The sequence below is a fragment of the Furipterus horrens genome, unplaced genomic scaffold (genome assembly GCF_987537825.1).
Source record: "Furipterus horrens unplaced genomic scaffold, mFurHor1.1.pri manual_scaffold_2, whole genome shotgun sequence".
Taxonomy (NCBI): domain Eukaryota; kingdom Metazoa; phylum Chordata; class Mammalia; order Chiroptera; family Furipteridae; genus Furipterus; species Furipterus horrens.
Genome location: NW_028327172.1, coordinates 141,738,160 through 141,750,921, shown reverse-complemented (window position 1 = coordinate 141,750,921; position 12,762 = coordinate 141,738,160). Strand labels below are relative to the sequence as shown.

The window sequence follows — 12,762 nt, the reverse complement described above, 5'->3', positions numbered from 1 at the left end:
TCTTTCCCTCTGCTCCATCCCTACCCTATTCCCTCAACTGGAAGCCTTCTCGTCCCCCCTCCCCCCAGGTGGCGCTCTTTCCTCCATATGCTCCCAGAGCAGCTGTGAGTCCTTCAGTCACTGGACTTTCTGGCTCCCACCAGCCTTACCACCACTGCCGCCGCTGCACAGAGGGCCCTCCAGGCTGGACGTGGGCACTCGTTGGCTGGGTGGAGTGTGCGTGTCCACCCACAAGGCTTGTCCCCAGTGTAACTGGGAGGTGTTCTGAAAGTGTTTCCAAGTGTTGTGCTGTGTTGTAGAAGGCAGAGGCAACTGAGCGATCCAGTTAGGTGGTTTGCCCTTGGGTGAACGGGAATTAGGACTCTGAGCTTCCAGCTCTTTCCCTGTGGGTCCTCTTGAGCCTAATCCAGCATCCGCTCCATTCAAAGAGCAGTGACTCAAGACTCTATATCTGGGGAAAACTAAACCAAAGAATGTACAGCCACTTCCTGGCTGATACGGATATTGGCAGGGTTGCTATTATGGGAGAGCGTGTGTAGGAGTGGGGTGTGGTGTGTAAGTCAGGAGCTATTCAGTATGGGGTCCTGAAGGGCAGGGAGAACTGGAAGCAGTCACAAGCACTTTGTTCTCTACCTTCAAGGAAACGTTCGTACCAAACATAGAAACCCTTTCACTTCCTGTGTCATGTGCCTTCTCTGTTTCCTCATTGGCTATGGAGAAGTAAGTGATGCTCTGAACGGCTTAATCGTCTCTGGGTTGATATTCAGTGAAAGAATTGGAATTAGGCCTCCTTTTCTCATACTCATTTTAGAAACCTTCCAGGTTGTATTTTCATCTCACTTGAGTTGACACCATCTGGAGCCACGATTCAGCCTGTTGCACAGGACAGTCAGGTGGTGCCAGGCGCTCGCTGGCCCTGGCTTCTCCAGTGTTTCTTTGTTCAACTGCAGTCAGCGGAGGTGCAAGCGCTGGAGCTCTGAGGCAGCACCACGCACCTTTCCTCCCTCTGCATTTCAGTGTTGCTATGGCAACTGACAAGCCTCTAGAAGCAAGCCCAACTATTGTCTTTTTTTCCCAAGGGTAAGAAAAAAAATCCATGATTGCCACGTCAGTGATATATGTACACAGGCAAGGCAGGAATTTGGAGCTGGAGGGCAGAATATTTGGTGCACAGTTGATGCGTTTGGTTCTCAGGTGAACAAGAGCTACACATGTGGCCATTCCAGGTGGTGGATGAATGCAGAAGGGAGCTGAGCTGGGCAGGAGCACTGCAGGCGCTGAGGCAGAGCAGGAGCCCTGCGTAAGTGGCCAGTGTCTTTGCTGATTGGTGGGGTGTGTTTGCATGCCCCTGGGGCGCCTGGCCAGCAAACTCTCTTGCCTCTGCTGCCAGACTCCATCATGGGTCTCAAAGAAAGGTTCTCTACAGGTCAGACAGGTGACAGCCAAATGACCTTGGGCAATGAATCTGCTCCTAGAAACCCTACAAAGTGAAAAAGTTATCAAACTTGGGGAAGGTTTCTAGGAGATACAGCATGGGAGAGTGGAAGAAAGGCACTGGTCTTCGGTGGACAGACCTACCGAGGTGCCCCTGCTCTGCCCCGACCACTGGGAGGCCTCGAAAGAGTTTCATAGCTCACCAGTCTTCAGTGTCCTCATTCAAAAAGGGGAAAAAGTCCAACTTCATAGGGTTGTTGTGAGAATTATAGATAATGTACTGTCAGCTCTTTGTAGCCACCAGTTTTGCATCTGTGGATTCAACTGCCATGGACTAAAAACAGTACAGTCAAAACGTGGTTTCTGACCATCTTGGTTCTCGACAATTTGGTTCTCGACCAAGTTGTTCACAGAAAAATGTCTTAGTTGTCAAACAAAACTTTGGTTCTCTATTCTTGACCTCACAACCTTTTCATGCTGATACCTGTATGATCAGTCATGCATCTCTCAGGCGACAAAGAAGATTTGGTTTTTTAACAAATCACTTATTGAACAGTTTTCCAGAATGAATTAAGTTCAAGAACCACACTCCCACTGTACGTATTTTTGATTTATGGTTGGGAATCTGCAGATACAGAGCGCCAACTGCATGCATCATTCTTATATAAGGGACTTGAGCATCCCTGGATTTTGGTGTCTGTGGTGGTCCTGGAAGCAATCCCCTGCAGATACCATGTGAGTGATGAGTGTATTTAAAACATATCTACTATGACTGGCCAGTACATAGTAGGTGCTCATTAATGTTAAATACTAGTCAAAGCAAAAACTGAAAGAATACTGACTTGGACTTACTCAGTTTTTCCACCATCAGGACCAGCTACAAGTTTGTTAGGCTTTCTGGCTCAGTATTTACAAAGATAGACCAAGGAATCTATATTTAATTAAAAAAAAAAAAAAAAAAAAAAAAAAACTTTTCTAGGTAATTCTGTTGTAGCCAGTCTGTGATTCCAGATAGGAAATTCACTTACTTGTTTGAGGTTAAAGAGCATTAACAGCGCTGGATTTCCCCCACTTTCCGCTTCCACCAGCCCCTCTCATTCTACTTTATTCTCCTCCTAAACTCCAAAGGCTTCTGCTAAAATTATCTGTGTTTGGAAGCAGGAATGATTGATAAAGTGGTTGAAGGGAATTTAATAAGGAAGGCAAAGAAAAATTAAGGTGAAGCAAGTTGAAAAGAATCTACAGAAAGCTGTATGCAGCCCACTTTGGCTACCTAATGGTTATAAACATGACATTGAAGGTGACTTGTACAATATGCCTAAGCCTTAAATAGGCGTTTAGCATGCCTAGAGCTGAAGCTTTTCTCTGCACTCCACAGGAACGTGGCTGAAGAGTGGTCTAGGCCTCGTGCACCAGGAGGGCAGCCAGCTGACGTGGACGTACATTGCCCCTCAGTTGGGATACTGGGTGGCAGCCATGTCTCCTCCCAACCCAGGTAACTTGAAGCCAGCGCCTGCAGTCCTGGGGAATGATGTCTTCGAGGTGTCAGGCTGAGTACACTTTTGAAAATAACTTCAGCAATCACATCACATCTTACTCAAAAGTGGTTGAGAGTCTGAAAAATCAAATGATGAAACTAAGTTATTTCATGGGGGCGGGGAGTTCTGGTTGGAACTCTCCCATCTTGGATAAGAATAATGCACAGAAAATCATCTTGTCTCGTGTCTCTGTTTTTCTTAGACAGCTGCCATAGGAAATTCTTAATCTAAAGCCCCCAGAGGCAGCTCAGACCGCCTCCCTAATTCCTGAAACAGCTGTGGCCTGGTGTAAGGGAACATGTACGGAAAGGCATTCAACAGAGGGACTCATAGAAAGTCGTCATGGATTTCTTGGGGCAAAAAGCTCAATTTGGCATTTCTAAAAGTCTTCAGAGCCAAGCAGTGGCTTCCTATCTAGAATACTCATCTCCATTTAGTAAATGTGAATGAACTTGTATTTTTTAAAGTGTGACTAAAACTTGTTTTGTTTTGTTTTTGCCTTTGTGCCCTAATTTATCCCAGTATTATAGAATTATTATTTTTTATGTTTTGATTGATCGATTTATGCATTCATTGGTTGACTCTTGTCAACTGACTGGGGATCAAACCCACAACCTTGGCATATTGAGACGACACTCTAACCAACTGAGCTGCCTGGCCAGGGCCAGAATTGTTCAAAATAGTCACCTTAGGGGAATTATTTCCAGTGATGGCTTCCATTGCTCAAAATACCTTTTGAATCTGTATCTCTTGGACTGCCTTCCTTAGTGAAACTCTTCACTGATTGCAAATCTTTATGCACAGAGGGTCCCTTTGGTTTTTCATAGGTACATCTAAAAGTCATGCACATCTGGTCTGGTGAATAAAGTAGGTGATTGTGCCTAGGTCAAAGTGTGCTGTGACTGAAAGGAGCCTCTTATAAATTAATCTTGAAGGCAGTTCCAAAATGGGAGTCCAAAATAATTTAGCAATGGGATTATCACTGGAATGAACACTGAGATTCCCAAAGTAACTAATTTCTTGGAGGCCATTCCTAGATGGGTATTAAAAGATCTGTCACCATTTACTTTATATTTCCATATTTAGAAAATGTACATGTCACATTGGTGTTTAGAGTATGTGTTTCCCTTTATGGTACTGTTCTTGTAGCAATATAGGCATGAACCACTCTCCAAATCTGAACTATCTAGGATATGATGGAGAGTAAGGAAGGAAAGAAAAGAAATTCCTTAAATACCAAAGTAGCGGCCACAAAGCTCATGCATTAAAGTTAACTTTCTTTTAGACCTATTTCAGACAACCTTGACTATCAGCGTTCCATCATATGACAGCTTAATAGACACTTTTGTAAAGAGGGGAGAAAGAACTGCTGGATGCAGGTCTGCTGGAGCTTCCAAGCAGTGAAGGAAGAGGAAAAACTGCTATAAAAAGCATACATAGCACAACCCCTGATGGCATTTAATGTAGAAACACATATGTTGTTAATCTCACAGCCATCTCTGTTATTAGAACAAATTACAGTGATGCTGTGTCTTCAGGAGCCCAAAACCAACAAGAACATAATTAGGGCTTTCCTCTTTAATTATCTGGTCAAGAAGGAAATGAAGTATGTCTGTGAATATTATAAAGGTTTCCACTGGCGGAAGTTACTACATTTTAAGTACTTAAAGGCATCGAGCTTCAGTTTTTTGGAAATGATTTTTATGTCTATCCTACGCCTGTGGAGGTGTCTTTGTGTAAAAAAAAAATTGTTCTCTGAATGATTAAGGCAGGATGTAGTTATCAGATATTTTTCCAACTTTTGTAAATATTAACTCCACCCCATTGAAGTGAATTATATTTGAGAGAGAATGGTGTTATCCTTGGGACATAAGTAATGTCACTATTTACAAAAACTAGTAAACCTTTTTGGGTTTATGAAGCTTTTAAGAGATTTGTCTCCTTTGAAAGATTTTTGAAGAAGTCTATCTCTTAGAGTATCAAAAATCAGTAAGTAAATGGGTGTTTTTGATATTTAGTCATCAGAACTTTTATGAAACAACATAAAACCACATTCCTTCCTTCTTCCCTTTGGTGCTCTGTCAGGATACCTGGACACCAGGAAGGGCACAAAGAGTGTAATTTGGGGAGGTTTTTGTTGTTTCTGTGGATCTGCTGTCAGTGACATTTATATACATTCTTACAGCTATTGAACATAAAGAGTCTCAGTTCAAGTACCTCTTGAGATTCTTTACAATGTAAATGGAAAAGTCTGTTGATCTCATAACCTGGTCTATACATTCTGGAGAGGTCTGTGGCCACATAGGTTAATCATTTTGAAAAGTTACTGCAGAGGAAAATTTTATTTATTTTAAAAAGTAAAAGGCATTTTAGAAACACTTGACACCCTGTAATAAGCTGTGGATGGGTAGTCCATTTGTTTCATAGGTCTCAACTGATTTATTTAGGCAAAGGGCTCTTCGCACAGTCCTAATGACCGTCCAGTGAAAGAATAAAATCTTGTGATTTTTTCTTCTCCTGTAGTATAAAATCTCCTGATATTCAGGCCATCTCTCTGAGCATAAGAATACCACTCATAATATTATAATGCATCCATTTACTTTTATTAAATTCACATGTTCAGAGTGCTGAACAAATGTGGCTCTCTTGGCTAAGGAGAGACCTGTGACTCACTGCATGCAGTGTCTGCATCCTCAGAACACTGCTGGCCACAGCTGCTTCGGTACCCGTGCTGGGCATCCCTCCTCATTGAGTGACATTATGATGTCATCTGAAGGGTGCTGGCATCTGCCCTGCTCCAGGCCCGTGAGAATAATAAAAACATGACATTTTTATTCATTGTCCCTCTTTATATTTAAAGGTTTTCACAAATCTAAAATGCCCTTTTCTGACCTTCTAGGTCCCGTTGTCACTCAGGACATTACCACGTATCACACGGTGTTTCTTTTGGCCATTTTAGGAGGAATGGCTTTCATACTTTTGGTTTTGCTGTGTCTCCTTTTATATTACTGCAGGTAACGTGTTACCATTTTGGCAATATCCTTTTTTTGTTTAGAATGTCTTATGCAAGCATTAATATGGAGGTCTCTCTTTTTTTTTTCTCTCTCTCTCTAATCAAGGTCCCTTTTTCTCTCATGAAAAAATACCTACAAACCGAACATTTGTCATCTAACTTGCAAACGAATGAAGGACATGTGAGGCACACTGTATATAATGCTTCTTAGAAGGGGTGTTATTAAAAAAATTGTTTGACAATTGTGCTATGATTCCTTCAGAATATCCCTAAACACTGATTAAGACGTAATATTCTCAAGGACAAAGCAGAGCTATTTTTATTGTGATGCCTCACCTATTTTGTTTGCAAGAATGTTGATTGTTGATTCTTCAGTAACTGCTTTTGAATGAGTAACTTGGATGTACTTATAAAGCCTGAGGGTGAAATCTGTGGATTGTGCTGCTCTGAATCAAAATAAGGCTGAGGGTGTGGGGTGAGAAGACGTCTGGATGCCTATTAGTTGTTTTGTCTTGTTTCTTTCATTGGCAATTGCGAGTTAGGATTTTACTTGAAACTTGACCATGACAAGAATCTTTAATCTTTGGATTGTTGTCTCTTTGACCACAGGAGGAAGTGCTTGAAACCTCGTCAGCACCATAGAAAACTGCAGCTGCCTGCGGCCCTGGAGAGTTCCAAAAGAGATCAGTCCACCTCCATGTCTCACATCAACTTGCTGTTCTCCCGTCGAGAGTCGGAATTTCCTGGCCCTCTATCTGTCACCGGCCACAGCCGCCCGGACGCTCCGGGCACAAAGGAGCTGATGAGTGGGGTCCATTTAGAAATGATGTCTTCCAGCGGAGAAGTGGACATGCATACCCCCATGCTAAAGCTTTCCTATAGCACCTCCCAAGAATTCAGCTCTCGGGAGGAACTGCTATCTCATAAGGAAGAGGATAAAAGCCAAACTTCCTTTGATAACCTGACACCGAGTGGGACCTTAGGAAAAGACTACCGTAAGTCCGTGGAGATTTTTCCCTTAAAGTCCAGGAAATCTATGGAAAGAGAAGGCTATGAGTCCCCTGGCAACAGTGACTACAGGAGGAGTTACAATGCCATGCTGTCACAGCCTTTATTTGAGAAGCAAGACAGAGACAGCCAGGCCTCCATTAACCATATTTCCACAGCAAGTAAGCTTACCATTCAGGAACACATGTACCCCACACCTTCATCTCCTGAAAAAGAACAGCTTCTTGACCGCAGACCTACTGAATGTATGATGTCACGATCCGTAGACCACCTGGAAAGACCTACATCCTTTCCACAGCCCGGCCAGTTGGTCTGCTGCAGTTCCGTTGACCAGGTCAATGACAGCGTTTACAGAAAAGTGTTGCCTGCCTTGGTCATCCCAGCTCACTATATGAAGCTTCCCGGGGACCACTCATATGTAGGCCAGCCCCTTGTTGTTCCAGCAGACCAGCAGCTTGAAATCGAAAGACTGCAGGCTGAGCTCTCCAGCTCCCATGCGGGGATCTTCCCACACCCCTCTGCCCAGATCCAGGCCCAGCCCTTATCATGCCAGGCGATCTCTCAGCAGCACTTACAAGATGCAGGCAGCCGGGAGTGGAGCCCGCAGAACGCGTCCATGTCGGAGTCTCTGTCCATCCCAGCATCCCTGAACGACGCGGCCTTGGCCCAGATGAACAGCGAGGTCCAGCTCCTAACTGAAAAGGCTCTGATGGAACTTGGTGGCGGGAAGCCACTCCCTCACCCCCGGGCCTGGTTTGTCTCCCTGGACGGCAGGTCTAACGCGCATGTTAGACATTCTTACATAGATCTCCAAAGAGCTGGAAGGAATGGAAGTAATGATGCTAGTTTGGACTCGGGTGTGGATATGAATGAACCAAAATCTGCCCGGAAGGGAAGAGGAGATCCTTTGTCTCTCCCGCAGAACCACCCACCCGTCCAGGAGCATCCCCAGAAGGAGCCCAGGGCAGCAGACAGCCCCGCCTACACACAGCTGGTGTACCTGGAAGACCTGGACCAAAGTGGCAGTGAATGTGGCACCACCGTCTGTACCCCTGACGACAGTGCTCTGCGATGCTTGTTGGACAGCTCTAGCCGGAGAAGCGGTGGCCAGCTGCCCAGCCTGCAGGAGGAGACGACCAAACGAACTGCTGATGTCCCCACAGAGCTCTTAACCAGTCCCGATCAGAGAAGATCTGCTCACGAGGATGACGAAGATGATGATGATGATGATCAAGGAGAGGACAAGAAGAGCCCCTGGCAGAAGCGGGAAGAAAGACCCCTGATGGCATTTAACATTAAATGAGTGGCCACAGAGTCACCCAATCTAACAAAATTGCCAAAAAGTCTTACTTAGGGAAATGCTTATGTGTTTGTGGAGGACGTTGAACAAGGACACCCGTGGCCCCTGGACATTTCCATTACCATTCGTGTAAATGTTAGAAAGGAATTACAGCGATGATTCTGAAGAAAGGAGATGGTTAAGTGATGCCTCACCACCAGGGAGGTGACGAAAGGTAGTGTCTAAATGTCCTTCCACGTGCTTGATGTGTGTCCCCAAGGACACTGAAAAACCCCAAGTGATATTTCTGGGTTCTAATGCTAACCTCAGTTCTCCTTCAGATTCCGGGAACAGATGAAACTCTTTTTGCATTGCTTGAGTCAATTTTATCACAATAATGCTCCTATGAAGTTATGATTGAGGAATTAGCTTGGCACTTAGTGTCTTGAGGTTCTCATCACCTCAAAGGAAACTATGCATCGCTGCTTCATGCTCTTTGCTGAGGTTTTTGCTTTGCTTGGGTTTCATTTCTGGTTTGCTATTTTTATAAACCCAGTTTGATTGTCAAGATTCTAGTCCTTCATTTTCACTTGTTCCCCTTCTCGGTGGCTTATTTCTATGTCTCCTTTCAGGGACTCCTGAGGGTCATCTCTTAACATCCAAGCCTTTTAATGAAATTGTACTGAAATTTTTTATTAGCTGAGAATCCTTCAATTCTGGTCCCATTAACTCCAAGTGCCTTTTTTACAGTGACAACAGACAGTCCCTCACTTATTCTCTTTGTTTTTCTTAACTCCTGTAATGGAACTGCCTGGATTTTATAAAGTTATTAAATGATTCCCCTTTCCTTTGAACTGCATGCTGCCAAGTGCCCGTTTGTGCGCAGAACTCTGACTTCAGCGCAGTGTGCTCTTGTTCTCCTGTGTGACGTGGATTCTGTTTAGCTAAGATAGACTAGAGGACACCTTAGAGACACCCCCCCAACTCCATCCCTTTGGCCACTGGCCACCATTATGGTTTTATTGGCTGTTTGTATATACAGTTATGTATTAACGCTGGAATCCTATGGGCTGATCTTGCTCTCCCAACATGGAGTATGGACTGAGCAAGTGGACTGAATGTGACTATTAAAAAAAAATCTTATGTACTATCCTAAAGTGCCAGAATGACTCTTCTGTGCATTCTCCTTAAAGAGCTGCTTGGTTATCCAAAAATTAAAATTCAAAATAAACTCTGAAGGGAAAAAAAAAAAACTATCTTATGGTCCTTTTCATTCATCTGAGCCATTATTTGTTTCAAAGTTGTTATGAAGAATTTGCTGTTCATTTCTGGGCAGTCTAAATGCCAATTTGTTGGACTTATATCCAAAGACCGTAAATTTACAGTATGATTAAAGTCCTTAAAATGTACCTTTGCATTTAGTTTCATTCAAGAATACAAAGTAACGTGTGCCATTTCGGATAGAAAGAGATGTCTGCACTTTACAAGAAACTGACATTTTCTTTTATTTTCAATATTGATTCACCTTGGAATAGCTTCCAAAAGACCTCATTAAAATGACCAGGGCCATCCCAGATGTGTAAAACTATTCCTCAAAATAATTAATGGAGACATCTGAACATAGAAGAGATTAGTGGAAAAAATTAAGCTAGCTATGTTTATAGGAACAGCTTTTTTACAAAATCTTTATTCGTGAATTCCAGGCAGACAGTCAGAAAACTAATCAGGCTGATTTTTATTACTTTAATTCCAAAATGTTAATGTTCTGTATTTTGTTTTTAAAAGGGAAACCAGTTGAGAGATTCCCCCACAGTGTTAGGACATCTAAATGGGTGTCTGTGGCCCAGGCAGGATTGCTCAATTGGTTGGAGCATTGTCCAGTACACCAAAAGGTTGAGGGTTTGATTCCTGGTCCGGGCACCTATGGGAGGCAACACCGATTGATGTTTCTCTCTTACATCAGTGTTTCTTTCTTCTCTCTTTCTCTCCCCACCCCCATCTCCCTTCCTGTCTCTCTCTAAAAAAGAAAAATCAGTGTATCCTCAGGTGATGATTTTAAAAATAAATAAACAAATAAATGGGTGTCTGTGGTTTAACAAGTGAAGGAACCTTTGGGAGTGAACAGTCTCACCAATAGGTGGCAGGTGAGCCCTTGCAGACTCCACTAAGATTCCAGAGAGAGGCCCTTTGTCAACTACTGTCCAAAGAAAAGGTGAGTGGCCTGCCTAAGAGTACCCAGGGGCAGAAGTAGGTGACTGGGGGAATACTGGGAGTTCCCCAGCCCTTTGCAGCTCAGCCTAAGGTTGCTGGCAGGGCAGTCACCTCCTTAAGCATCAGTTTTCAGAAGAACATGACAGTACTGATATTGGGAGATCTGGCAGGAAGACCGGGGACCAGGCGGCTTTTCTGGCTTCCCATTAGGCTGAACATACATGGGTCTGTCATGAGTATGGAAAGTGAGGAGCAGCCAACAGCAGTCAGAAGATACTGTGTGCCTAGGAAAACAAGGTTTGAGAAGGGAAATTGATTCTGCCAAAGACAGAGCTTAACTCATTTTCACTTGTTCAAAATGAGGCTCACAGGTTAATACTTTTATCCAAGTGTCAACACTGATCACCAGACTCGAACTCTCTGCACAGAGCACTGTGACTGCAGACTAAACATTTTCTTTACCTTCTCTCTAGCCTGGTGAGGGTAAAATATGTTCTCCTATTCTGAATGAATTACATTGTCTGAAGAACTAAAGCCATCAAAGGCATCTTGCTTATGCCACCTAGTGGTGAGTTTTCACCTATTAATCAAGGAGACTTACCAGGGATAAGCAGGGATCCAGAGCCAGCTCTGGGAAGACAAGGATGCGTGTGCCCAGGGGTGGCTTGCACCTGCTTCTGCCTTCCAGGTAAGGAGATAGGGATAGATGTTTGTTGAGTCGCTACCCTGATATATTGGGAACAACAATGCATTCAGTTCTCAAAACCTTGTTACAAAGGTGTATTCCTCTGTTTTAAACCTAACTATTGAGGCTTGGGGGTTAAGTAATTAAGGCCACTCAGCTAGAAGCAGGGGTGCGCCGCTTATACAACCAGCTCTCTGGAAATGAATGCATTTAGTTATAAATGTTTCTGATTAAAGGATGTAAGGATACACCTTACAAATCCTAGCAAAATACATAATTGTAAATTCCATTTGACGGTTCTCATAGAATGCTTATGTCAATTTTTGCCATACCTGTTATGACAATTGACAAAAAGATGTAGCTCTGACATGAACACTAATAGATATTTTTTGCATGAATGATTAAGATGAAAGTGAAACAACAAAGACAACATGTCAGAATGTCACTTGTTCATCCATCACAGGGTGCCTTCTTTGCTGAGTCAGATAATAGTTTCCGAATACTGTAAGAATGATTCCTCAACGTGTTGCACTGGTCACAATGTAATGGGTCTAGATACAAAAACTTTTTTTTTTTTAAGTAGTAATCAGTATTCTACTCCCTCCCCAAATTTCTTTTTTTAACTTAATCTGTATTGTATTTCTTTCATTACCATTTAGTCCCCTTATACCCCTCCCCCCAGCAATCACCACACTGTTTAGACATGATTCAGTTTTAAGTTGACTGCATTATTAACATTTTCTCCATAGCTTTCTTAAATCTAGGCAATCAACAAATCCAACCTTGATTTGTAGCACTGACAGTTTCCATGGTGTAAATACTTCTGTGTGGCCAGTTTCAAGCAACTAGAGTGACATCACTGCCCTTGAGTTGGGAAGACAAGCCCTGGCTGGGTAGCTCAGTTGGTTAGAGCATCATCCTGATACGCCAAGGTTGCGGGTTAAATTTCTGGTTAGGGCACATACAAGAATCAACCAATGAATCCATAAATAAGAATAACAAATCGCCGTTTCTCTCCTCTCCCTCTCTCTAAAGTCAATACCTTTTTTAAAACAGTTGGGAAGAAATGCACTGTAGCACACAGTTATATTTCCACAGATACAATAAAGGTAAGTAATCTCAAGACCATAGTCAAACAGTTGATCTGCATTGTTTGCAGATTCCATATTTGCAAAGGTGTCTACTTGCTAAAATTTATTTGTAACCCCAAAACCAATCCTGGCCATCTTTTCATAGTCATTCATGGTCATGTGCAGAGCAATGAAAGATTTGAGTTACCCAACACCATGTTCCCACATTTTTTACATTCTTGTGCTTTTGTTGGTTATTGCACTGTTAAATATCCCCCAACCCTAGTGCTGAAGTGCTGTCTAGTTCTCCTAAGGTCAGGAAGGCTTGTGATGTGTCTTATGGAGAAAATACATGTGCTAGATAAGCTTCATTCAGATATGAGTTATAGTGCCATTGGCCATTAGTTCAATATTATGGCATCAATACATAAAAACAATATTATATATTGATCAGTTGATGAAAATAATGTGACCAAAGGCTCACAGGCACCTAGTCCTGTATTTCTCCTAGGAACAATGATTCT

At 42.9% G+C, this 12,762-nt stretch overlaps 1 protein-coding gene across 2 annotated transcripts in view; it reads left to right on the top strand.

The window, feature by feature from the left end:
- FAM171A1 (family with sequence similarity 171 member A1) overlaps positions 1-9,422 on the top strand; it is a 121,843-nt gene extending 112,421 nt beyond the window's left edge. For both annotated transcript variants that reach the window (XM_090266562.1, XM_090266561.1), the window contains 3 exons: positions 2,813-2,929; positions 5,872-5,986; positions 6,595-9,422. In XM_090266562.1, the coding sequence (XP_090122688.1) occupies positions 2,813-2,929; positions 5,872-5,986; positions 6,595-8,296 (1,934 nt within the window). In that variant the 3' untranslated portion in view covers positions 8,297-9,422. The remainder of the gene's footprint in view (positions 1-2,812; positions 2,930-5,871; positions 5,987-6,594) is intronic.
- The last annotated feature ends 3,340 nt before the right edge of the window (positions 9,423-12,762 follow it).